At 43.5% G+C, this 25,128-nt stretch overlaps 1 protein-coding gene across 2 annotated transcripts in view; it reads right to left on the reverse strand.

Annotated features, from left to right (window-relative positions):
• CILK1 (ciliogenesis associated kinase 1) overlaps window positions 1-25,128 on the reverse strand; it is a 53,042-nt gene that overhangs the window by 19,270 nt on the left and 8,644 nt on the right. For both annotated transcript variants that reach the window (XM_032648070.1, XM_032648069.1), the window contains exons 2-6: window positions 15,598-15,864; window positions 12,184-12,238; window positions 7,645-7,766; window positions 6,568-6,647; window positions 68-200 (exon numbers count right to left, since the gene is read on the reverse strand). In XM_032648070.1, coding sequence (XP_032503961.1) covers window positions 68-200; window positions 6,568-6,647; window positions 7,645-7,766; window positions 12,184-12,238; window positions 15,598-15,722 — 515 coding nt within the window. In that variant the 5' untranslated portion in view covers window positions 15,723-15,864. The remainder of the gene's footprint in view (window positions 1-67; window positions 201-6,567; window positions 6,648-7,644; window positions 7,767-12,183; window positions 12,239-15,597; window positions 15,865-25,128) is intronic.

Genomic DNA, 25,128 nt, shown 5'->3' on the forward strand with positions numbered 1-25,128 from the left:
TATCCTCAGTATAATGGTATATTTTTAAAGAAGTGCAATGAAATCCTTTGAGGAAGATGGTACTCACCATCTGGTAGATACATAGTCTGTGTATGGAGGTCTTGATCGGATTTCTCGGGCCAATCCAAAGTCTGCAATTTTCACGAGTTCGGGTCCCATGCAGAGGAGGTTCTCCGGCTTTAAGTCCCGATGGAAGAAGCCTGCGGAGGTGGTGGAGAAGGAATTCAGAGGCAAGATCATGTCTGCATTACTCTTTGTAGCTGTACTGCTCTTTTCATGACAGCGATAGTCTGGTGTGACCCTAAAGGCTCTGTACATTCATCCCAATGGTAATGCAGAGCCCTTTGGACCATTCATTTCCCCTTGACAAATACAAAAATGTCAAATCATTCAAAAGTTGATCTTCATAATTTTTTGCCAAGAGAGCAAACTTCTTTTAAAATATCAAGACTCCATTATGGGCTGAGATAACTTGGCAAAAAGAAATTGTCACTCAAAGAAAAAAATATCATGCCTACCCTGCCCCAGTCAGCCAGAAAGAATTTGAGATTAAAACCATTTCAAAAGACAAGTCTTATGGCTACTGAGAGTTTACATCACAGCAAAAACACAGTCACATTTTTTGTTTAAGAAACAAGGGATTTATGAATATGACCTACTCGTATCTGATATTCTGGTGTGTGTTGCAACAAATGTTTAAATGTCAAATACTGATTACTTTGCCCAGTAAAGAAGCACAGGGGTACATCTGTAATTCACATTGTGAAAGGCAGAGATAACTCATGGAATGGGAAGCCTGTCTCAGCTACCGCAGGGCTTTGGGGGTACATGTAGGAGAGACTCAAACACCCACCGATCAGCATCACATGCCTCTGAAGACCCCAAACCTTCCTCCTGCAGAGAGTACCACTGACAGACATCATTCTACCTGAGTCTAAGTCTCAATGGGTCATCAAATCCGGAAATACAACTGTGTCAGTGCTGCTGATGGGGTTATTGGTTACCTGCCACCATTACCAATGTTGTGAAGCTGGATTCTAAGAAGCGCATTTATGGGAGGAAGGAAGAGCTATCACTGAAGACGTCGGCTATTCCTCACCCACCTCTGTGCCGATGTGCTCAAGTCTGCATCTCTAACGTGCCTGCTAAATCCTCTCCAGACCTGTGTCTCTGATGGGACAGCAGCTGATGTCACTGTCACCCTTGCATTGACCTGTCCCAAACCACTCTTCTCCTCTCCCAAATTATCTCTCCTTCTTGAACGTTTGATATGACATCCAGGTAGCTTGTAGTTATGCTGGATCCATCCGTCCCCAGACAGTAATGGAGCTGTGTCACATTTTCCATCAAAATACCTCCTATCTGTCCTTTCTGCCCTTTCTCTGACTTAAAAATGCAAGCAGTTATGAGAATGGGATCTTTTGCCAGTGCATCCAGCAAGGCTCCTGTGGTCCCTAAAACATATGACCTGCGAGACCGATGGTCTCCCTTCCTAAACACTCAGAGCATCAAAAGCATGAAAAAAAGAGACGGCAGACATCATTTTCTTACCGAACAGATGGGAAAAGTGAGTCATGGGGGCAGCGGGGGATGAATTAGTCACAACCCTACCAAGAGGTGTGTCAGAGCTCTTGTCCTATCCGGCTCTGTTCTGTCCCTGTCGATCCAGACAGCCAAATCTTGACTTGTGGTGCTGGGCCTCTCAAGTCCACATTCACCCTGTCTCTCCTCTTAGACTCCCTTTTTCTCCTCTAGTTGGGCTACACTGTTGCTTCCAAACTTAAGTGGCATTTCTCTGATAATGAAATGTCCTCCACCCCCAGGCCCCACTGCAACTCCCCCTGCCACCATCTATATAACATCCACTCAACAAACCTGCATCTTCTCCCTGTTCAGTTCATCCTATCACATCAACTATACTCAGATACGAGCATCATTCTTGGACTCCAGACCTTGGACCTTGCTTCCAACCAGGTCACGCTCCAGTACACACTGACCACCTCCTCCCATCGGTCAAGCTTTATCCTTTCCCTGCTAACTCATCTTTAATCCTACTTCCACAGAGAACATGGGCACTAAAGAAATGAGGAGAGAGAAGACTCTGGTTCCCCATTTATCCCTCTAAGCAGCTTTCCTTTCTATGGATCATACTTCAGGCCCAAAATAAACTATCAGAGGGAAGATGGCTAGGAAAAAAAGTTGAACTGCAAACAGACTCCTTGAAAGTGACTGATGAAAACTGTATTTGTCAGCTGACATATGTCACCTGTTATACTGTATTCGAGGATAAGCCTTTATAACTAGGAAGCATTTGTGAATATGTCTGTAGAATATCTGGCCCTCTGTTCTTTTCATTACTAAATAATAGCAATAATTATTATCAGCCTTATACCCATGAGTTCTATTCCTTGGTAATTTAAGGTATAAGACCCTCTTGTCATGTACCTTTACTTTTCATCTCTATTCTAACAAAGCATCACGATTTTATCACTATGAGAGGAAACGCTGCATAGTGGTTAAGTGTGTAGACCGATCAGGTTGCCTGATTTCAAATCTGGCTGGAAAATCACTTAACCTCTCTGTGATTCACTTTCCTCCTCTGTAAAATGGGGAAATAACGGCATCTACCTCATGGGGTTGTTTTGCAGCATTCAGCGTGTTAATATTTGTAGAGCTTTCAGTGCAGCGCTTGGCACATCTGCACCTTGCAAGAGCTTGTCACTGTTAGTAGTACGAATCCTCTCATTTTGTCTTCCCCACAACCTGGCAAGGGGGACAGGCAGACACGGCTCCATTTGTTGCAGATAAGAATTAAGGCTCGCGAGGCCGGTGACTGCCCACCCCCCCCCACCCCACCCCGGGGCCCCCCCCCGCCTGTGAGGAGGTGGCACTAAGTTCTGATCTGACTCCTGGCTGGGCACGTGTTCTGCTGATGTGTGCACTCAGGCTTGTAACAATGAGCCCACGTCACCCTCTGAGCTTCTGATTCACAGTGGAAACCCTTATTGCTGGGTTATTCAGAGATCAGGCAACAGCAAAGTGCTGTTAACACAGAATCTTCCTGTTCGAAACTGTTTGGCTTTCAGAACACAGGAACAGACCTCCAATTTAATTTCAGGGTATCCTATGCCAGTCGAATAACAGAGGGATTTTCTCTTTCATCCTGGCAGAAAATGCGTTGTGCTTCCTTTTTTTTATTAACAACCCTTGGGCAAGAAAAACGTCAAGCCACAAAGAAGGCTTTCTCCCCTCCACATTCTGTTCATGAGGAATCTGATAGGAATATATGGAAATAACCAGAGAACACTTAAACATTATGAATTTCTGTAGCACACCTTCCTGCTAGGGAAGTTGTAATTTCACAGATATTACTGAATTTAAACCCACAGTGCTTTTATCAAGAAGGCCAGGAGGACAGCAACACATAGAAAGGCCAAGGGCTGACTCAAGGTCACACACAGCAAGACGGTGGTGAAACATGGTAGCAGAGAACCACCTCTTGGGGCCAAACATTGTCCTTTAAGCCACCTAAGGCATTCTGGATTTCCCGCATGGATATTTGTAAGGGCAGGGCAAGGATGAAACACGGTTTGCATTAATTATTTAATTCCTGCAAAGTATATCTGCTTTGGCATTGCTCGATCAGCGCCAAGTGGAGCTGAGTTTTCATTCCCCGTGGGGGGGACGTAGTCACTGACACGAACCATGGCCATGGCAACCACCTGTAGCTCTGTTCTCTGCTCCCAAAGGAGTCCACTCCCAGGGACAGAATGTACCTTCTCACAGTGAGAACCAGACAACAGGGAAGAGCCTGAAACTCACAAGACAAATCTGCAAAGTGCTTTTGATTATTTTTTTTCCGTGACTGGAGGAAAAGGACAACATAAAGCTCCAAAGTTAAGTCAACACCGTATGAAAACCATTCAAAAGTTTTCAAAAATCATTTATCAATGAAAATGAGATAGAACCTGCAAAATGAATATCCATCCCACCTCCAACTACTATCACCACTTTCTTCACTTCTTGTTCTCTGTTCTCTGTGAGGAGAGACAGGTTTTTCTAGAGAAGTGTAGCAAATGGGCACAGATATGGGAGCTAATCTCCGCTCTAATGCAGTGGGGCGTTTGGCAGGTCTTTAAACCTCTCTGAACCTCAGTTTCCTCTCCTTTGAAAGGAATAAATACCATCTGTCCTCTCTACCTGAGAAACTGGCAAGGAAACAAATAAGGTAACGGATGAAATGATATTAAGCTCAGACTAGGACTGGCACTTAGCTGGGGGAGAGTGTCCACAAGAATCTTAGGGAGAGGCATGGTGCTGGGGTTAGAAAAGCAAAGGAGGTCTGACCGTCCTAAACTGAGCTTTCCCTTCCGCCATTTCTGAACACAATCGGAGTACGTAAGGTGTGCAAGGAAGACTGACAGTGCAGAGTTTCAAAGAGGTGTTTTGACACAATAATTTAGGGATGCTGAATTACTGAATACGAATATGTACTGTGTGTGTGTGCATACATGTGCATTTGTGGGTATTGGGGGAGAGTGTATGTGTAGGTGTACACGCAGATGTGTGCGTGTGTATGCACAAGTATGGGTGCGTGTGTGTGTGTGCACATCTGTGTTGATTTGATGGGATTTGGTAGAGACCTGGATAAAAGGATACAAGTTCTTTCTGGCAACAACTATCTGAGTCTCACAAAAAGCAACAAAAAGGAAAGGAAGAGAAAGCCAACACATATCAACTTTCTTATAGAGATCCACCATGCCGTTCCCAGTACTGAGCAAAGAGCCCCAGTAACTGAGACACTATGACGGGTCCCTATGTGAAAACTTCTGGTTGACCTTTCTCTTTGGAGAATCCCTTTGATTTCTCACCATTTCTTTTTCCTGGGCTCTCAAATCTAGTAAGTGCCCCTTCTCCTCCTACTTGTCCCTAAAGACACCATACCAGAAGTTTTCGGTATTTTGCAAACTCATACCATCCCTTGGGAAATTCTTGTGGCAAAAGTGCTCCTTCTACCCGTGTCAGTGGAATCAGAGATACCTTTTACTGAAAACTTTTTACTAGAATTGGTTCACGGGCTTGCATATCACTCTCGAATTATTCAGCACATGCCCGCAGCTTCCAAGAACTTGTACAGACAGCCTCTGTTTGGCCTCTAAATGTGATGGCTGCTTAGGGGTCGCAGAGCAGGCTGGGAAGGGTCCCAGACGTACCATGAGGCACAATGTCTTTTCCCCTCACTGCCAATTTGCGTCAAATCTGAACTGACTGTATCATCAAAGGGCTTCCGCCCAGTTTCCTTATTGGGTAATGAAACTCATTTGTTGGTGCAGTATTTGCAATGGCAATGATACCCTTAGACTGGGAGGGAACAGATTTCTGTCTGTGCAAGATCAGCTTGCCATCTGTCTGTATGTCAAAGCACCCTCAAATGGCCTTCTGAGGGACTCCTGGCTCCCCTGGTAGACACGTCCATCCCGAGGCTCTGCGTTCATGAGAACATATCGACCCAACCCAAGTTGGGTCTGTGGCCAGTTAGTAACCCAAACTAGTAATGCCTCGGGACTTGCTGGAAATATAACCTCAAATGCATTGCTACTCAATACTGTTCAAAAGTTCAGCTAAGAACAATAGTGATGGAGGATTTCCTGAAGGGTATATGACCATCCATACCTCTGGATGCCTTAAATCTCTCCCTGGACTCACCAGACCATCCCCAGAGTGAATCACACTGGGCCCCAGTAGGACCATTTCTCTGATCAGGTGATGTAATTGGCCTATATCGAGGAAGATGACCTGAAACTGTCCCATGTAACTTGTCACTGTGTTTACCATAAAGTCATGTTACATAAGGATCCATGACAGAAACCTCTCTGGTATCAGTACCAAGAAAAGTTCTGCTTCTCTTGGGCAACTGAACTGTTTTTACCTTGGAGGAACCATGTAGGTTGTAATTGGTCGTGTTTCACATTCTGCATTGTCTGACAGCAAACTCAGGCTCACATCTGTAGCCTGCCTCTTCTACTTAAGTAAAACTTGCTGACATGCATTTTGTCGATTAACCTCACCCCGGCTATGTCCGTGCCTTGTTTTGCCTTTTTCTTTGCTTATTTTAAGTGTATTTTATTTTCCTGGATTGCATAGATCTTGTTAGACCACTTTGCACCCTTCTGAACAAGCTGAAATTGAAACACATTAAAAAGATGAAAAGCCACAGCAAAGCAGTGTTAGTTAGTAGGTTAAACATCATATGTGAAGCTTGTATGAATTCTAATCGTAGGTTCCTGATTAATACACCAGTTAATGATCAGGAATAACTCTTAGATCTGTAACTAACAAGCTTAATGTTAAAGCCTAACGAATAAGAACACACAGACATGATAAATAATGAGGGAAATTCAGAAATCAAGCTACAGAAGATAACATATTCCAAAATCCATTGTCAGCCTCTCAACTCTTCAATTTTTTCTGAGAGTCAATTACAAAAGACACTGATGCTTCCTACATCTTCTACCTGATGACAGCATTTCACTGCTATTCCGAAGCACAATACTGCAAATCACCTACCGTGTTTGTGAATAAATGCAAGTCCTTGCAATATTTGATACATGATATTTCTTATAGCAGATTCAGGAAACAACTTATTTCTGTATAGGGCAGAGGAAAAAAAGTTATAAGTCTAGATTTATGAAATTTGTTAATGAAAACAAAGCCCCTGTTTTCATGTTCTTTTGGTTATACAGTAAGAATTTAAGAAAACACTTGCTGACATGCTAATTTGACTAGATCCTCTGATGATAAAGATCAAAGAAAAACAACTGCTTATCCATGTAAGAGAGCATACCTTATAAGCACCAAATCAGTTATGTTACAAAAAAGAAACGATCAAACATTTAATAACAAACAAACAAACAAATTCCCTCCAATGTATCATATAAAAGTCTCCTCTCTCCATAATATAATTAAAGCTTAAAATTTTTTGATGGGGAAAATCTGAGGTCTTTCAGATGAAGGGCTTATGAGATGCGGTGGATAGTGACATTTTCCCTGGCTGGGCAAACCACACAGCTTCTCTGCTGTTATTGACAATGGAAACGATGTTTGTTCACTGAAATCACTCAGAAGGATGCTCAGAATGGCATTCAACTGCCACCAGGAAAATGTGCCCAAGAGGTTCTACATGGTTTACTTGTCAAGTCCAAAATGACCATCAGAGGTTAGTTTTTTAAATTAGTTTCTTTGTCTTCCCAGCATGCGAGCCCTGTGCACTGTAGTAAGAAAGGCACTGAAAGGAACCTGGAAGTTCCGATGGATGGCTCAGAATGAATGAAGCTGCTACAGCCCTCACTTGTGGTCACTCTGCCCATACAGTCCTGTTGGGAAGGAGAGCTGCAGAGTATCCATTAAATCTCTGAGCCTGTTAGGGTGAATAACCCATTAAGACATTCAAGACGGCTGCACTGAAAGCAGCTTCTCTGCCGTTATCACAGGGCCTCCAAAGCAGGAATGCAGATGGGGCCCCTCGTCTCATGGGCAGCTTTAAACAGCCAAGGCCAAGCAGCATGACCACAGTAAACAAAAGCAGAAAGAAAACACATCCACTTTGCAACATTTATTTCTAAGATCATGATGACCACACTGTACCTTTCTTTAATGAGCTGGTAAAGATTTTCCTTCATGTACTCAAAGATAAAATAAAGATGATCATTTTCCCTGATAACTTCTTTTAATTTTACTACATTGGCATGGTTGAGCTTCTTTAAAGACTGAAAGGCGAAGAAGAAAAACAAAAAATTAGAGCAAGTCTGTTGTTGAAAAAAGTAATTCCACATATACTTAGGGAGAAACACCTAATTCCAGAACCACAGAGTGCCACAATTCATTTGTTATTGACAATGTGTTAATAAATGGTATTTCTCTGAAGTTGGTATTAACTTTATGTAGAAAAACTATGTCAATTAACTGACTAGGAGGTAAGAACTTGACCATAACTGGAACTCCTGGCTGCCCCCAGGACCAGGCAGTGGGCCAGGGCTATTTTAGGTGCACTCCCTCCAGGTGATGGAATTCATGCCATGAAAGTGGCCAGAGGGAAATCCATTGAGGCTCTGATTGATCTGATACTGAAGAGGCAGCTGCTGGGAGCTGAGATCACCAGGCAGCAGTCTGCAGACACTCCGAACAGGAAATTGCTCAGACAGAGGCTGGCAGCCTGATTCTCCCAACTTTCTTCTGACACGTGTGTGTCCATGGGACGTATAGCGCTCCTTACAAGGTGAGTGTTAAAGGAGGAGAAGAAGGAGGGGAGAAGGAGGAGAAATCTCATTGGAAAGACCCTGAGGTGAGATGGGAGAGACACCTCTGCTTCCGAGAACAGCAAAGGTAAAAAAGTCAAGCGGGGGATGAGGAACAGAGGGTGGCTCAGAAAATGGTAAGTGACCCTCTGATTATTCCCCATGCGCATGTGTGGTTTTCCTCCTCCTGGAACATACATGTGAGCGCAGCCACGCGCAAGCTATTTTCTGTTGGCATCACTAGCTCTGTCCACGGTGAACAAATACACTTTCATATTGGTGAGCAGTAATCCAGTTCATGTGTGACAGCCGGACACCCAACTGTGGGTTTTGCTCACCAGGTGATCAGAATTTGATAGACCGTCTCCTTCAAGAATGCCTCAAGGGGTCACCGTGGCAGGGGGTTGAGGCCTTTCATTCAAAAAGCCTCTTCCTCATAGAGACGTGAGTCCGATAATAATAAATTGTAAAGCCCTCTTTATCTCTGCATTTCCTTCAAAGGAACATTCCTTCTATAAAACAAACAGAATGTCTGAAGATGAAAGTGTTAACATGAGTGTCCAAATCTGGAAGGACACTCAGTGACGACGCACCCAAGGGATCAGAGCTGGGGAACGTGCAATATGACCGAGTTACTTCGAGCAGCTGGGAAGAGGGAGGAAATATGGCCAGTGAATGAGAACAAAATAAGACTCTTCTGGAACCTCTTCCCTGAAAGACAAGCTTTTGCCAAGCGCCTCTCTGGCAGGAAATACTCAGCTGTTTTGGCCAAATGGCCAAATCCTTCCAGAATGACCCAATAGGCTGATTACTTTTTCTAGCTGGGTTGGATTTCTGGTTCTCCATGAGTAGCAAGCATTGCCTAACTTGTAAGCATTCACCAGACTCTCATGGACTGCAGGCGTCTTTCCTGCTTGTTTGCTTAAAATGCACCACCGGCAATGGCTGAGGTGTCCAGTGGATGAGCATCAGAATGAACAGGGCAGATTCATTCAGAGGAAAATGAAGTCGTTTTCAAAGCTTTGCAAGAAGAGAATTCTAGGCAAGGAGTAGGATACCGTCTGCCGCAAGTGTGTTTTGAGCATGAATTACTGGCCCAAGTCTAACGGTGGCTCCAGCTCTCGTTTCTCAGTGAGGCTCAGGGGCAAGTTAAAGTCTATGTCAGTTTAATAGAAAAAGAATTAATTTAAAACATGAATTCATTTTGTGGAGAACTTCATGTGATTCATTTTCAAGAGGTATATTTCCAGAAAGAAGGCATCTTGTGTTGGCTTGGGAAAGGCTTCCAAAAAGATGTAGAGGCAGGACAGTCGTATCGGGCAGAGAGGGAGCATATCAGGGGGATGCTTCAAGGAGGAGTAATCTGCAAGCTCTGAGTGGTCGGTGAGAGTCTCATACACGAGACTTGAAGGAAGAATCAGGCTTGGACAAACTCGGGGGGAGGGCAAGGGCACATCAGGAGGGAGCCCCTCAGAGATTGGGTGTGGGAGCAAGTGGCCACCCAGTGTCGGAGGGATGAGAACTGCCTGGATGCCAGGTGGATGCCCACTGAAGTCTTCTGACAGACCCTGAGCTTGAGACCAAGCTTTGCTGCCTAGAGCTGTGTTTCCCTCCAGCAAATTACGGAATCTCTGGGCCTCAGCTGTGCCCATCGGGAAATTCAAGATACTAAGCCTTTCCTCATCAGGTGGTTGTGGGGATGAAATAAGACAGAGCACGTAAGGTGCTGCCTGGCCCATAACAGCTGCTCGGTAAATGGTAGATTGTGTGTGAGTGAACAGCTGAGTGCTAGGGAGATGAGAGGTGTGGAGAGTGGGGAGCACAGGCCACTGCAATGAGCTATGGTTTCTGAGTGCAGGGGTAGATGATAATTAACACAAGAGGGAGAAAATATAAGCACTGAGGGAGGCAGACGTTCTAGAAAATTCAGACGCTGGTGTCCACTAAGCAGCTGGATATATGGGACTGAAGCAGGGGTCAGCAAACTCTTCTGTCAAGGGACAGAGAGTAAATATTTGGGGCTTTCTAGGTCATATGGTCCCTGCTGCAACTACTTAACTTTGTCAGTGTAGTGTGAAATCAGCCACAGATAATATATAAACAAATGGACATGGCTGCGTTCCAACATTTTTTTTTCTTTTCTTTTTTTTTACAAAAACAGGCAGTGGGCCTGACCCCTGGTCTAAATGCATAAGAAAGATAAAAGATGTGCTGGGGCTGCTGAAGCAAGGGGAAATGAATAAAATCACCCAGGAGGAGAAGCCAGAGCAAAGGAGAAAATTGCTGAGAAGAGAATGTGAGGAATTATCCATACTTAAAGGGTGAAATCATAGAACCACTGGTGAAAGGCAAGAAGAGGTAGAAGAGGTGGGTCAAAGCAGAGTCACAGAGACCTGGGAAAGGAGAGGAGGAAGTGGTCCACAGACAAGAAAATGTCTGACAAAATGATCCTGGACTTTTTTTTTTAATCTTTTGGCCACGCCGCACAGCATGTGGGATCTTATTTCTCCGACTAGGGATCGAACCCGCGCCCCCTGTGTTGGCAGCGCAGAGTCTTAACCACTGGACCGCCAGGGAAGTCCCAATGATCCTGGACTTGACAGCGGGTGGCTTTTAGGAGAGCAACTTCCGTAGAGTTGCAGAGGTGAATGCCTGATTCAGTTAGGTGGAAAGTCAGTGGTGGGGGGAAGTGACAGCGGAGGGGGAGCTCTGGAAGGTAAGGTCAGGAAGGGGAAGGGGTGGGAGCTCCAGGGGAGGGAGGGCTGAGCCTGGTTAGACAGAACGGTGGGCACATTGATAGACTGAAGACAAGGAGCCAGTGGAAAGGAGTTTAAAGATATGGGAAGGTTTATAATAGCCAAAGGTGTCCCAGTGTCCATCGATGGATGAATGGATAAACAATATATAGTAGATCCATACAATGGAATGTTAATCAGCCTTAAAAAGGAAGGAAATCCTGACACATGGGTGAATTTAGAAGACATTCTGCTAAGTGAATTAAGCCAGTCACAAAAATGACAAATACTGTATGGTTGCGCTTATATGAGGTACCTAGTGTAGTCGACAGATAGAATGTAGAATGGTGCTGTCCAGGGGCTGGGAGGAGGGATTCATGGGGAATTATTGTTTAATGGACATAGAGTTTCAGTTTTGCAAGTTAAAAAGAGTCCTGGAGATGGGCCATTCTGATGGGTGTACAACATTATGTATGTACTTAATACCACTGAACCGTACCATTTTTAGGTCAAATACGCAATTCTATATCTATTTTGAGTCCTTTGGGTTCTAGCACGGGACACCTTTATCGCTGTTCTAACAATCTGGACTATTTCTCTGATTATCTACCTGGCAACCTGCCACTTTCCTTTGAGTTGTTGTTAACCTTAATGCATAGGCATTGTTTGCAGAAAATGTGCAAAGGAGGCTTCTCCAGAGATGGCTACAAAATGTCATTGTTACATATGTTCAACTTCTGGATGGTATGACAGATTTTCTAATGTTGTCCAGTTTGCTATGTAAACAAAATTTGCAAAGCTTTAAAAAACTGGTCAAAAGGTAAGTACTATGTATATTTCATCACCATTTGAAAGAAAAGAGACACTAGTGAGAAACTAGTGAAAGTTGAATAAATCTGTGGTTTAGTTAACAGCACTATTACCAAGGTTTAAAAAGAAGTACAGGCACACACACCAAAAAACTAAAAAAAAAAAGTGCACACACATAAATAGCACAGCAATCTTCTCCTCTCAGCTGTCAGCTGCGTTATCATCTGCCTCCTTTTTCAACATCAGTGAAACAATTCAAACTGTATCAACTATAAATCTATGTGTGTATAAAGCTATTTTCATCAACCATACCATAAATTATCCCTTTGTGTATTAATAAATACCTTGACCTCCCGAAGGTTCATGCATTCCTCCCAGGAATAAAACTTTCTTTTCATTCTAAAAGAGAAGAAAGAAACAAATAGCACGTTTATTCCCAGTAACTGGCTATGCTTTATCTTAAAAAAAAAAGTTTTCGTTCTGAACCTAACGAACAGTGCTTAAAGTGGGTTCCAATTTCTACCAGATACTATACTATTCAAAACGGCATTTTATTTAAAAACCTGGCAGTGCAATCAATCCTCCAGCACAAAATTTCCCAGCAGAGTTAGCACGAGGGCATTGCAAAGAGGCCTGGACTGCTGTCTTGCTCTGTCACTAATTAGCTAACCCTGCCCTGGAGGAAAAACGCCCAGGCTTATTTTATCTAGACCAGAGCTGTCCAATCGAACTTTCTGTATTGGTGGAAATGTCCTGTACTGTCCAGTATGGTAGCCACTAGATACAGGTGACTACTGAGTACCTGGCGTGAGGCTAGGGCAACACAGAAACTGAATTGTTAATTTAAATTTAAATTTAAATGATATATGATTACTTGCCACCATGTTGGACGGCACAGGGATGGACACTCCGGTACAGGGGGTGGCAAACTATGGCCCACGGGCCAATTCCACCCGACCATCTGATTTTATACAGCCCATGGGACAAGAATGGCATTTATACTTTTAAATGGTTGGGAAAAACAAAGCAAAAGAAAAATAATAATTTGTGACATGTGAAAATGATCTGAAATTCCAGTTTCAGTTTCCATAAATGAAGTTTTGCTGGAACACAATCACACTCATTTGCTTGCATATGATACATGGCTGCTTTCCCACTACAACAGCAGAGCTGGGCTATGACAGAGACCACATGGCCTGCAAAGCCTAAAACATTTACTGTCTGGCCCTTTGCAGGAAAAGTGTGCCAACCCCTGGTCCAGAGCCTGAGGGGAGAGACAGACAGCCTGGTGAGCTGGCCAGAAATCTAAGGGTTCTCTCTTTCATGGCCCTTCAACCACATCGTCTCATTTGAATCTTACAGCAGTACCATGAGACAGATGGGATGGGTGGAAACTAAGAAACAGAGAAGTTATGCCATTTCACCAGGGTCTCAGTGCTGGCTAATAACAGATCAACTCTCATCTCTCCCCCTCACTCTGAGAGTCTGTCCCAATGTCACACTGTCTCCCAGCTGAGTGACCATTTCCTGTATTCATGCCCCAGATATATTTTAGCCCCTGCTACACGTGGCAGAGACCCAGGCACTGGGGATACAATGATGGGCAAGACGTTGCTCATGGAACCGACCTCGGAGCAGGAAGGCAGGTCATCCATGGACTTCTGTGCTGAGTGCCACGAAGGGAAGGGACAGGGCACCGTGAAAGTGGACCCCAACGTGACCTAATCTTGTCTAGGGTATCAGGAAACAGCCTTCCAGTGAAGTGGTATTTCAACCAAGACCTGAAGGACCAGGAGAATTTGGTCTGGTCGGAGGCGTGGGGTAGTGAGTAGCATGGGAAGACAGAGGGCAGAAAGGTATCTGGTGAGTTCAAGAAGCCAAAAGGCCAGTGTGGCCAGGACAAAGCAGGCAAGGGAGTAGTGGGAGGAAATGCAGCCAGAGAAGACAGGCAGGGGCCGAGTGAAACAGCAAGTTGTAAAATTGGGGGCTTGACCCAAAAACTGATAGGAAGACATTAAAAGCTCTTCCTTTGGGATCCCTGAAAGCAGAGCCTGAGGCAAGGACTTGGGTGCAGGGAGTTGATTTGGGAGGTGATTCCAGGAACCCAGGGCAAGGAGCAGGGAACCTGAGAACAGAGAGGGGGGAAACCCATGAAAGGACACATTACAGAGCTGACACTGCAGTGGGCAATGGGGTCTCAGTCCTGCTGGGGACCTTCTGTGGAACAAGCAGGAGCACCTTGGTTGAGTCTCCCACATGCACCTGAGGTGCAATCCTGGTGGCGGGCACATCACTGCACACCCTAGCACGCTGAAGTCAGGTGGGACAAGGGGACATGATGGGGCAGCAAAGAAGGTTTGGTACAATTGATTTTAGACAATTAGACTCACCTGTTTAATATAATCCCTTCAGGCTGGAATGGACAGGGTTAAGAATGGAAGCCAGGAACCCTAGAGAGGAAAGTATTCTAGAGGCAGAGGTGGTAAATGATAATGAGTTGAATGGGAGGTTAGCAGTGGGGAAGTGGAGAAGTAGGTGGATCAGATAAATATCTGGTAGTTAGAGTCTATAGGACCAGACGACCAATGCTGGGGCACAGGGAGGGGGTGTCGGGGGACTCCCAGGCTTTGCGGGGATGGAAATGTGTCATTTATCAAGACAGGCATTATATGCTGGATGTAAGTTCAGTTTTGGGTATGATGAGTGTGAAGTGTCTTCAGGGCATCCAAATGGAGATGTTGAGAAGGCAACTGCATATAGATGGGTGTGGCAGGCAGACTCTAAAATGGTCCCCAAAGCACCCCACCTCCTGGTATTCACAAACTGGCCTAACCCCCCTTCTTTTAATGACTTGCTTCTAACTAATAGAATACAGCAGTTTGAGAGGATACTCCTTCTGTGATTAGTTTACAAATGCAATAAGATGTCACCTCCATCTTGGTTGAAGACTCTCATTGCCTTCTTGATTTCCATGTCTTGATGGAGCAAGTTGCCATGTTGTGAGCTGCTCTTTGGAGAGGCCCACATGGCAAGGGACTGAGGGCAGCCTCCAGCCAAGAGCCAGCAGAGGACCAAGGCCCTCAGTCCAACAACTCCCAAGGTACTGAATGCTGCCCACAGTCATGTGAGTGAACTTGGAAGTGGATCCTTCCCCAGTCCAGCCTTCAGATGAGATCCCAGCACCAGCTAGCAGCTTGACTGCAGCCTCATGAGAGACCCCAAAGCAGAGAACTCAGCTAAGCCAGGCCCAGACTCCTGACCCACAGAAACTGTGAGATAGTTGTCTTAAACCACAATATTGGGGGGTAAAGTGTTATGCAGCAACAGATAACTAATACGATGGGTCTGGACTCAGATTGCAAAGGGCGAGTGGGGTGGGGGGAGCAAAACCACAGTCACCAGACTATCACACGTGTAAAGGATCCAAAATAACATTTCATTTCTCAGTTTCAGTTTCCTTTCCTATAAAGTATTTCTTAATCTGCTTGTTACTACCTCCCCATATGAGAAGATCCTTGGAACAAGTACTAGAGCTGTATGCAAAGTAGTGCGTCTAACTTGGGGATGTGTTTAAGACTCTAACACGAGCATCCCAGAGTTCACAGTCATCTAACCCACAGCAATCAATGTCTGAGATTCTTCTCCATGCCTCCCCTGTAGAAACTTTTCACAGATGAAGAATGGAGAGCACAGAGTTAAAACTATGTTGACAATGTGTCACTGAGGATGGATTCGTGAGCATGAAGGATAAAACTTACTTTTTAATAGCAATCAGTTCCCCAGACTCGATGCTTCTTCCCAGCAGGACGGAACCATAGGTTCCATCCCCGAGTTGCTTGATGGTTGTGTACCTATTCATGGTGTGCCCGCTCAGGCCGGACATTCATCTCAGGGCCAAGGCGGATCAGTCCTGCAGCCGCAGCAGACCTCCCCGGAGTGTAACCAGATTTTTCTATGGCAGCACAAGGTATTCAATAGAACGTGACTATCTCCCAAATACATATTTTCAAAGATGAGTCTTCTGCCTGTAGAGAAAAATGAAAGACAAGGATAAATGTTAATGTACATTCTATGTCTGTCTAAATCAGGGGCCAGCTGTAACCCCCAGTCTGCCACCTGTTTTTTTGTAAATAAAGTTTTATTGGAACACAGTCATGCCCACTCACTTGCATACTGTCTGCAGCTGCTTTCACGCTACACAGCAGAGTAGGTGTGACACAGACTGTATGGCCCACAAAGCCTAAGGGATATATTATTGTACCCTTTACCAAAAAAAAAAGTTTGTTAACCTCTGGTCTAAATAATGCTCTTTTCCAATGTTTTATAAAATGAGACACAGCGTTCTTGGAAAGTGATTTTATCACTGACTCAGAAATGAATCAGCTGCAATTTCTGCTGACTAACCACTGTAGGCAAACACGACATGATGACTATGGTCGATGGAAACTGCTGAGCTACAAGAATCCATGCTAAATATACTGTGTTCTGTGTAATTCAGCTACAATTAACAACGTAAACATACAAAGGCCAAGAAATGCTTAAATTAAGGTTCTCCTGATATAGAACTCACATGTGCTCCATGAACTGTTTGTGGCTAGGCAACAACAGTATTTTATTAATATTATTTTTATTACTAGATATTCAGAAACTAAGCAAAGAACTAGTAATTTTTTAAGGCCTGCATGTACGGTGTGTCTCTTTTAAAGTCCTTCAGTTGTGTTCTTTAAAAAGATAAGTCATGGGACTTCCCTGGTGGAGCAGTGGTTAAGAATCTGCCTGCCAATGCAGGGAACACGGATTTGAGCCCCGGTCCGGGAAGATCCCACATGCTGCCGAGCAACTAAGCCCGTGCGCCACAACTACCGAGCCCGCGAGCCACAACTACTGAAGCCCACATGCCACAACTACTGAAGCCCACGCACCTAGAGCCTGTGCTCCACAACAAGAAAAGCCACCACAATGAGAAGCCCACATATGTGAGGAAAAGTAGCCCCTGCTCGCTGCAACTAGAGAAAGCCTGCACGCAGCAACGAAGACCCAATGCAGCCCAAAACAAATAAATTTATAAAGAAAAAGATAAGTCATTGCTTTTTCATTTATGAAACTGAGTGTCATTCAGTCTGCCTATAATGAAGAAAATGTAGTACATAACTTAAGTGATTGCAATGCCTTTAGGCAAACATTAATAAAATGTAAATGCTTAAATAAGAACACTAAAGACATTAAAAAAAATACATCTGTCAAAGTAATAATCTGAACAATCAAAAGATCGGAAAAGAATGATAGAATAAGTGACATTCTGCATCTAAATCCAGTCAATGCAGCTTCTCCTTCCAGAAGAATTCCAGTCAATAAATGTAGAAGGAAAGAGGGAAATAAGAAATTCGCTATTAGGCAAATGTCACAATTTGTTGCAGACAAGATTTGCCGATGGATGCAAATATTGGTCGATGAACGTTTGAGGAGAAACAGGCTATCCGCATAGTTTCAAAGTATCTTTGGGAATTCCCTGGCCGCCCTTTCACTTACCAGGCCCAGTTTCTTCGATCCCTCATTGGGGAACTAAGATACAAGCCAAATGGAGCAGCCCAAAAAACAAAATATCTTTAAGACATTCATTAATGTCAAAGGGAAAGATGGTAACTCTATAGGCAGAAATCTAACAGAAACCTCCTTACCCAAGTGATCAAGTTCAACATCAACATGACTAAGACATACGACACCGTGTACCCTGGATATGATGCTCTGAGGAGGGCACACCTCTGTGGTGTTCCGTCAAAAATGCAGAACCTCAATCCACTCATGAGAAGACGTCAAACTCAAAATGAGGGACATGCTACAAAAAACTGACCGATACTCTTCAAAAGTGTCAAGATCATAAAAGGCAAGGACAGACTGAGGAACTGTCACAGATTGGAGGCAAAGAAGGAGACATGACAACTAAACACAATGTGAGAACCTGAATAAGATCCCAGAACAGATAAAAGACATTAGCGGAAAAGTTGGTGAAATTTGAATAAGGTCATAGTTTAGTTAACAGCACTGTGCCAATGCTAACTTCCTGAGTTTGATCATTGTCCTATGGTTATAGAAGATGTTGGTATTAGGGTAAGCTGGGTGAAGAATCGCTAAGAACTGTCTGTACTATTTTTGTAACATTTCTGAAAGTCTAAAATTAGTTCAAAATTAAGCAGTAATTCTAGTCTATGTTTTTGTGAAGGCTTTGCATGACCTTGAGAAACCTTAAGAACTGTAAAGGTGGGCTTCCCTGGTGGCGCAGTGGTTGGGAGTCCGCCTGCCGATGCAGCGGACACGGGTTCGATCCCCCGCCCGGGAGGATCCCACATGCCGCAGAGCGGCTGGGCCCGTGAGCCATGGCCGCTGAGCCTGCGTGTCCGGAGCCTGTGCTCCGCAACGGGAGAGGCCACGACAGTGAGAGGCCCGCGTACCGCGGGAAAAAAAAAAAAAAAAGAACTGTAAAGGTTATTCCTGATTTCACCATATTCTACCATATAACTGGAAAACCTTTTAGAGATCAAGCCTACCTGCCCCTCTCCCATTCATTCCCATTTCCCCATAGAACCATTTCAAGGCCCCTTGTTTGAAGAGCATTTTCCTTCTTTTGAAGCGCTCCAGTATCAGACAACTTACAACTTTCTTCAGCAGCTCTTTACAGTGATAGGTTCCATTGCTGATTAATAAATATTTATAAAGCACTTCCTGTGTGACAGACCCTATGTTAATATCTGGGGATACAAAGACCAATAAAACACGGTCCTTTATTTTTTTAAAGATCTTAGAGTCTCACGGCAGAGGATGAGAGTGGGTGGATGCATACTCATGAATATGCACTAAGATATTTCATGTACACAGAGGGTACAGGATGTGGGGAGGGGTTAAGGAGAAAGCCCCCTGGCTTCTAACTTGGTTGATTCCACTTGGGCTCAGGAGGGCAGTAAGAAGAGTCTTCATAAAAGACTGAGTCTTGAAGGAAAAAGAAAAGTAGGTGTTTAGTAATGTAGGGGATTCTAGCATTCCAAGGAGCAGAAAAGAAGGCACAGGGGCTTGAATCTGGGGTGGAGGGGAAGGTGGGAGTTTGGAGCTGGAAAGAGTTAACCCCAGAAGTTTGCTTGTTGAGAGCCTCAAATGACATTTCAAAAAACATAAGGCTTTGACTGGATCCTATACTAAAGGAAGAAAACACTATAAAGGTCATTAATGGAAACAATTAGGATATGGATGCTAAATTAAAGTATTGTATCTGTATTAAATTTACTAAAGTTGATGCCTGTCCTGTGGTTGTGAAAGAGCATAGTCTTATTCTAAGAAAATACACCCTGAAGGATTTGTAAGCAAAGGGCCATAATATATACAATTTATTCTCAAGTGGTAAAACAAAAATTCTGTGTGTGTGTGTGTGTGTGTGTGTGTGTGTGTGTGGGTAGAGAGAGAGAGAGAACAAACACACAATGGGGTAAAATGTTAACACGAGGTAAATTGGGGAAAAGGTGTATGGGTCTTCTTTGTACTGTTCTTGCAACTCTGTATGTTTGAATTATTCTAGACTAAAAGTTTTAAAAAATTCTCAAAATGGTAGAGGAAGGAAATCTTTAAAAAGATAATACATATCTTAAGCACTTTTTTCAGCCTAAAACATTTAAATATAGATTTACTTAATAAAACCTAATATGAACTTGCTCATAAGACAGAACACATCATACATCACGGCTCCTCCACTTCACGATTTGTGCGTTGTGGACTGTTTTGGATTCAAGGTGTGTCTCAACATAACATAGAAAGAGCATTTGGGCCACAACATAAGCAATTTTGGGCTCTGTGTTTGTTTTCCCCTCTTTTCATTTTTCATATTTATCTCCATCTATTTTTGATATGACATATGATTTCTGCATCATTCATAATTTCACTTTCCAACAAATTAAAATTTCCAAATCATTGTTGTATGTCATCTTCCTTAAAAAAAAAAAAATCACTGGAACTTTGATCTGTCAAAAATCAGCTAACTCATAAATTACATGTTTTATTTATTTTTTTAAAGTAGGCTTTGACCTAGAGACAATGGGAAGTCAATTAAGGTTTTTTTGTTTTGTTTTGTTTTTTATAAATTTATTTATTTGTTTGTTTGTTTATTTGGCTGTGTTGGGTCTTCATTTCTGTGCGAGGGCTTTCTCTAGTTGAGGCGAGCGGGGACCAGTCTTCGTCGCGGTGCGCGGGCCTCTCACCGGCGCGGCCTCTCTTGTTGCGGAGCACAGGCTCCAGATGCGCAGGCTTAGTAGGTGTGGCTCACGGGCCCAGTTGCTCCGCGGCATGTGGGATCTTCCCAGACTAGGGCTCGAACCCGTGTCCCCTGCATTGGCAGGCAGATTCTCAATCACTGCGCCACCAGGGTTTTTTTTTTAACAAGAAAATAACATGATCAGATTTGCATTTTGTAATCCAGTTAGAGTATTTTTCTTAATGTCCAACCGAAACCTGCCTATTCTAATTTAACCTAATTTCCTCACGCTTTGTTTTTTTTTGTGTGTGAATATAAAGAAACTATCTCATGAAAATGTGATGTACATCAAATTAGTAATCAAATGTGTATCTCTCAACCTCCTCTTGCTGTAATTACACAGCCTTTCCTCATAGGACCTGTTTTCCACTCCTTTAATTTTCTTTGGCATTCATCTCTGAATCCTCACACATTTCTCCATGTCTTTGATGAACTGTGGCAACCAAAACTTAATAACGATCTACATTCCAGTAGCCTGTGGGCTCTCCCCCACTTTTTTTGCAATGGCATTATATATAATAATAATAATACATATCTATCAATTATTAATCATAGAAGCCTTTCTCTGATAGTTAGTTCCTCATCTACTGAAACTGCATAATTGGGACAATGTCTTCATAGATTATCACTGAAGAAAAGCTATCTTGAAAAAATTAAGAACTTTACTGAAATCATGATAGAGTGGGTCATTCATTCAGTATACAGTCACCCTATGATTCCTCCTTGTTACTGTCTGTCACAGTATCATAGAACAAAATTCAATTTCTCTGGCAAGATTTGACCCCCACCAACACGTGGCGGTTGCTTTTTAATTTTATTTCAGGTAATTACATACCGACCGTAAAATGGATCAGACTAGAGTCTCTTCAGGCACTGAAGTCAGGTTGACAATTTTATTCAAACTTTACCAAGATGCCAAAGCACTGCGCAGGGCTTCTGGGGCACATTATGGATAAGAGAAGGGTCCTTCCTTTAAATAACTCCTTATCAACACGAACATGGAAAATGTAGGAAACGCTATAAGCCCACGGTAGAGAGAACAACAAACTCTTGGGAGGAGGGAGGGATCAGACACCCCCTCAGAGAAGAGGTAATATTGAGGTTTGAAGAATGAGCAAAGTTTTATTACACAGAAAAGGGAGAGAAAGGAATTACAGGTGGAGGAAACTCTGCAAAAGGTTGGTGGGTATAAGAGCTTGGCATGTTCACGAGAGCTTACGGTTCCTACGGTGAACGACAGAATCACCTGGGGAAATTTTAACAAATACTGATGCCCAGGCCCCACCTCTAAGAGTCAGGTCGAGGTTGGGGACTGAGTTTTGATAATTTAGAAGGCCCTCCAGGGGACTGTAATGTGCAACCCCACTGTGAAGTACAGGGCTAGGACATAAAAGCCACGGAGGGCAGTAAGGAAATGCAGGGAATGGCTAGAAACTTAGGGTGGGACCCAGCTGTGAGGCGTACATCTGTCATGCAGGAGTTTGGTCTTTACCCTGCCACACGGGAGCTCTCTGGGGCTTTTAAGCAGGGAAATGACATGAGGGAGACCCCCCCCCCACCCCGGACTATTCAAACTGATGTTAGAATAGAGAGACTAGAGGCAGAGAGACTAGATGGAGGGTACTGCAATAGTCAGGTGAAATATGTGGAAGGCCTGAACAAAGGCACCAGACAGGATGAATGTTATAGAGAGTAGGAGACACAATGGGTTCTGTTTTCTAAGGTGTTGAATTTGAGATATGTACAAAACCTCTCACTGGAGATGCTCTAAGGTTGCTTTATTTTTTTCCCCCCAAAGATAGTGCATTATTAGAGTTCTTATTAGGAGGACAGCATTCAGACAATGCTAATACCATGCACAGCTCTGGGGTACTCACAGAACACTACACGAATGGTGTCCACCGGAGTTTTGCAACATGGCAGCTGCGGATCCGGAACAAGGGACGTGACAATCTCAACATACACCTGAATTACTGTTCAGCTTTGGATGACAAACTTCAAGAAAGATATTCAGGAACATAATAAGGGGCCTAAATGAAAGCACGTGAAGAGTAGTTGAAGAAACAGAGAATACATGAAGAAAAAGGGACTTAGGAAGCTGTGGTGATTGTTTCAAGGGTCCAAAGGAGTATCAGAGAGGAGGCTTAGTTACACTATATACAGATCTAGAGAACAGAATCATGACAACTATCTGAGCTTTCTGTTCTCTAGTGAATTATTTCCTAAACTAAAAACAATGAAGTGGTATTATTCAAACTAGCATTAGACAAAAAGTAGCATTCGACCCACAGTCAACTCTGAGCATCTCCTAGCAGGAAGTGGTTACTGACTTTTGAGATCAGTATTGTACAGTTGTTCACCATTTTCGTGGTGGCCTGAATCTGATGACTCATGTTATACTCTGAAAGGAAAGGACAAAAACTCACTGCTGCTCTGGGAAAACAGCAGGGTGATGGACAACGCACTAGGAAAAAGAAGGGCGATATGACAGATGTCATTGCTGATCTACCCCATAGCAATGTTCCTCTTGCTGCTTAGTTTATAGAGCTCTGATTTTATTCACGATTCAGTACAATCAGGGACGGCAGCCACCTACCACAGTCCCAGGGCATGAACAATGCTCAGTTGAAGCCAAGCCAAACAATTCTATTGTACTTCCTTCCTACTGAATACCGTTTAGGAGTGGGACTACGGCTCTGACAACAAGACGGAAAGGAAAGTGAGCTGGTGAGGGAAGAGAAGGGCCTCTGGGAGGGAATCTACTCTTTGACAGAGACAGCTGACAAAGAGGTTGCCTCGTGTTTCTTCCCTGAACATGGTGGTATAAAGCTGTAATATTCAGAGCTGAGACAGTCTTCTGGTGATTATGAGACGTCAGCTCTAAAGATGAGAATCCCAACTGCTGAGGATGGATTAAGAGAAAGAAGCTGAATCCTGGATGACATCACTGGGCTGCTGCACGATCCCTGAAAATATCTGCTTTAGATTTCTTGTTATATGATCTAATCAAAAGTCTTTGTTGCTGAAGCCACCATCAGATATTCTGTCAAGGACAACTGAAAGCATTCCTCTGGAACACACACAGTGACCAGGGAATGGCCCTTGGGGTAAGTTTCTGGCAGGGCACAGATGGCCAGAGTGCTACAGTTGTACAAGCCAGAAGTCACCATGTGGACCACCAGCTAAAAATCGCAAGGAAGGCTTAGGGCCACTGATCCCTAAATAATGGCTAATTTCTCTCGTCAAGGACATGTCATTTACTGATCCATGCATCACTGGCAAAAACCAATTAAAAAAAATTTTCCTTACTAACAGTATTAGTTTTCCACAGCTGCTGTTCACGAATTACCATAAACTTGGTAGCTTAAAACAGCAGAAACGTATTCTCTCACGTTTCTGGAGGCCAGAGTCCAGAACCAGTATCACTGGGTCGAGATCAAGGTATTGGCACCTCCTCCAGAGGTACTGGCTCACTTCCTCCTTGTCTCTTCCAGCGTCTGGTGGCTGTTGGTGTTCCTTGGCTCGTGGCCACATCACTCCAGTCTCTGCCTCTGTGGTCACACTGACTCCTCTCTGTGTCAAATCTCCCTCTGCTTCTCACTTATGAGGACTAGTGTTTCCATTTAGGGCCCACTAAACCTATCTCCATTTAGAGATAGGTAGGTTTATCTCCCCATCTCAGATTTCTTAATTTAATCACATCTACAAAGTCTATTTTGCCAAATAAGGAAAAATTCACAGGTTCCAGGGACTAGAACCTGATATCTTCAGGGGATAGATACCACCATCCAATGAAACCTCCCAAAGACTCCCACAGTCATCTGAGCTATGGCAGCTGTGGTTTCCAGTCATACAAAGTTGAGTGTCTTAGGAACGAAATCAAGAATCTAATGCTTAGTTACCCAATGAACAAAGGCAGTCCTTTTTGAACCATAGAGAGTATTTCTCTCTAACTCTACAAAGCAGACAAGACTTCACAATTCTGGCTGAAATCTCAGTAGATGACATTAGCATATGGAGATTCTACCCTGTGTGGACCAGGGGTTGCAAACAGGCAGCCTGAGGATGGAATTCACAGATTGGCTTTGAGTTTATATTTTAAAATGGGAACTTTCATATAAATATCGAGATTTGGGGTAGCTCCAGAAAAACTGAAGAGCTAATAACACAAGGTCCTTTGTCCTCCATGGGAATAAAAGCTAGACAAGGGTGGTCACTGGCCTTTTAGGCCAAGCGTGAGCCCTCTATCCCGCCACTGTCCCCGACCTCCCTGTGTCCCTAAAATGAATGTTGTGTCAGTTGCTAATTTTTTTTTCTTAGTTGCCATTTATTTTTGCACCGTCACAGCCACTTGTTTTACTAGAAGAAAAATATTTCTCTATTCCTCTGCCTATATCAAAAGTAACAAAGGAAAAAGCCTGGGAAAAAAACCTCATTCGAAGAAAAACTGGAGGGAAAGAGAAACTGTTGTTCTCTTTTTAAAAGAGAAGAGCAACTCCTTACCGTTTAACAAGCACATACCCAGCTTCCTTGATTCTTTTACATTTCCTCCTCTGCCCCTGAGAGCATCTGAATTCACGGTCCCTGGTATAGATGGTCACTACTGCCTGTGAAGTGAATGCGGTGTAACAGTCCATCCATTAACTTGGGGAATCAGCTAACATGTTAATGGGCAGTACTTCTAAATACCACTCAGACTCCAAGAATGATCTTGGATAACCACTCACTATAACCAATCCACATGTAGCTTACTAATATATCAAATAAGCCAAAAAGGTAATAATAATAATAATTTCAGAACTTACTATGTATACCGTACTGTTATAAGTGCTTTGCATATATTAATCCATTCAGTCCTCACATCGGCACCAGGTAGGTACTAATATTATTACCCCTATTTTACAGATAAGGAATCTGAGACACCAGCTACTTGTTCAAGGTTATGCAATAAGTGTAATAAGTGTTGGCAGTGAGATAGGAACCTGGGCCAACTGCA

The sequence above is a fragment of the Phocoena sinus genome, chromosome 11, assembly GCF_008692025.1.
Source record: "Phocoena sinus isolate mPhoSin1 chromosome 11, mPhoSin1.pri, whole genome shotgun sequence".
Classification (NCBI taxonomy): domain Eukaryota; kingdom Metazoa; phylum Chordata; class Mammalia; order Artiodactyla; family Phocoenidae; genus Phocoena; species Phocoena sinus.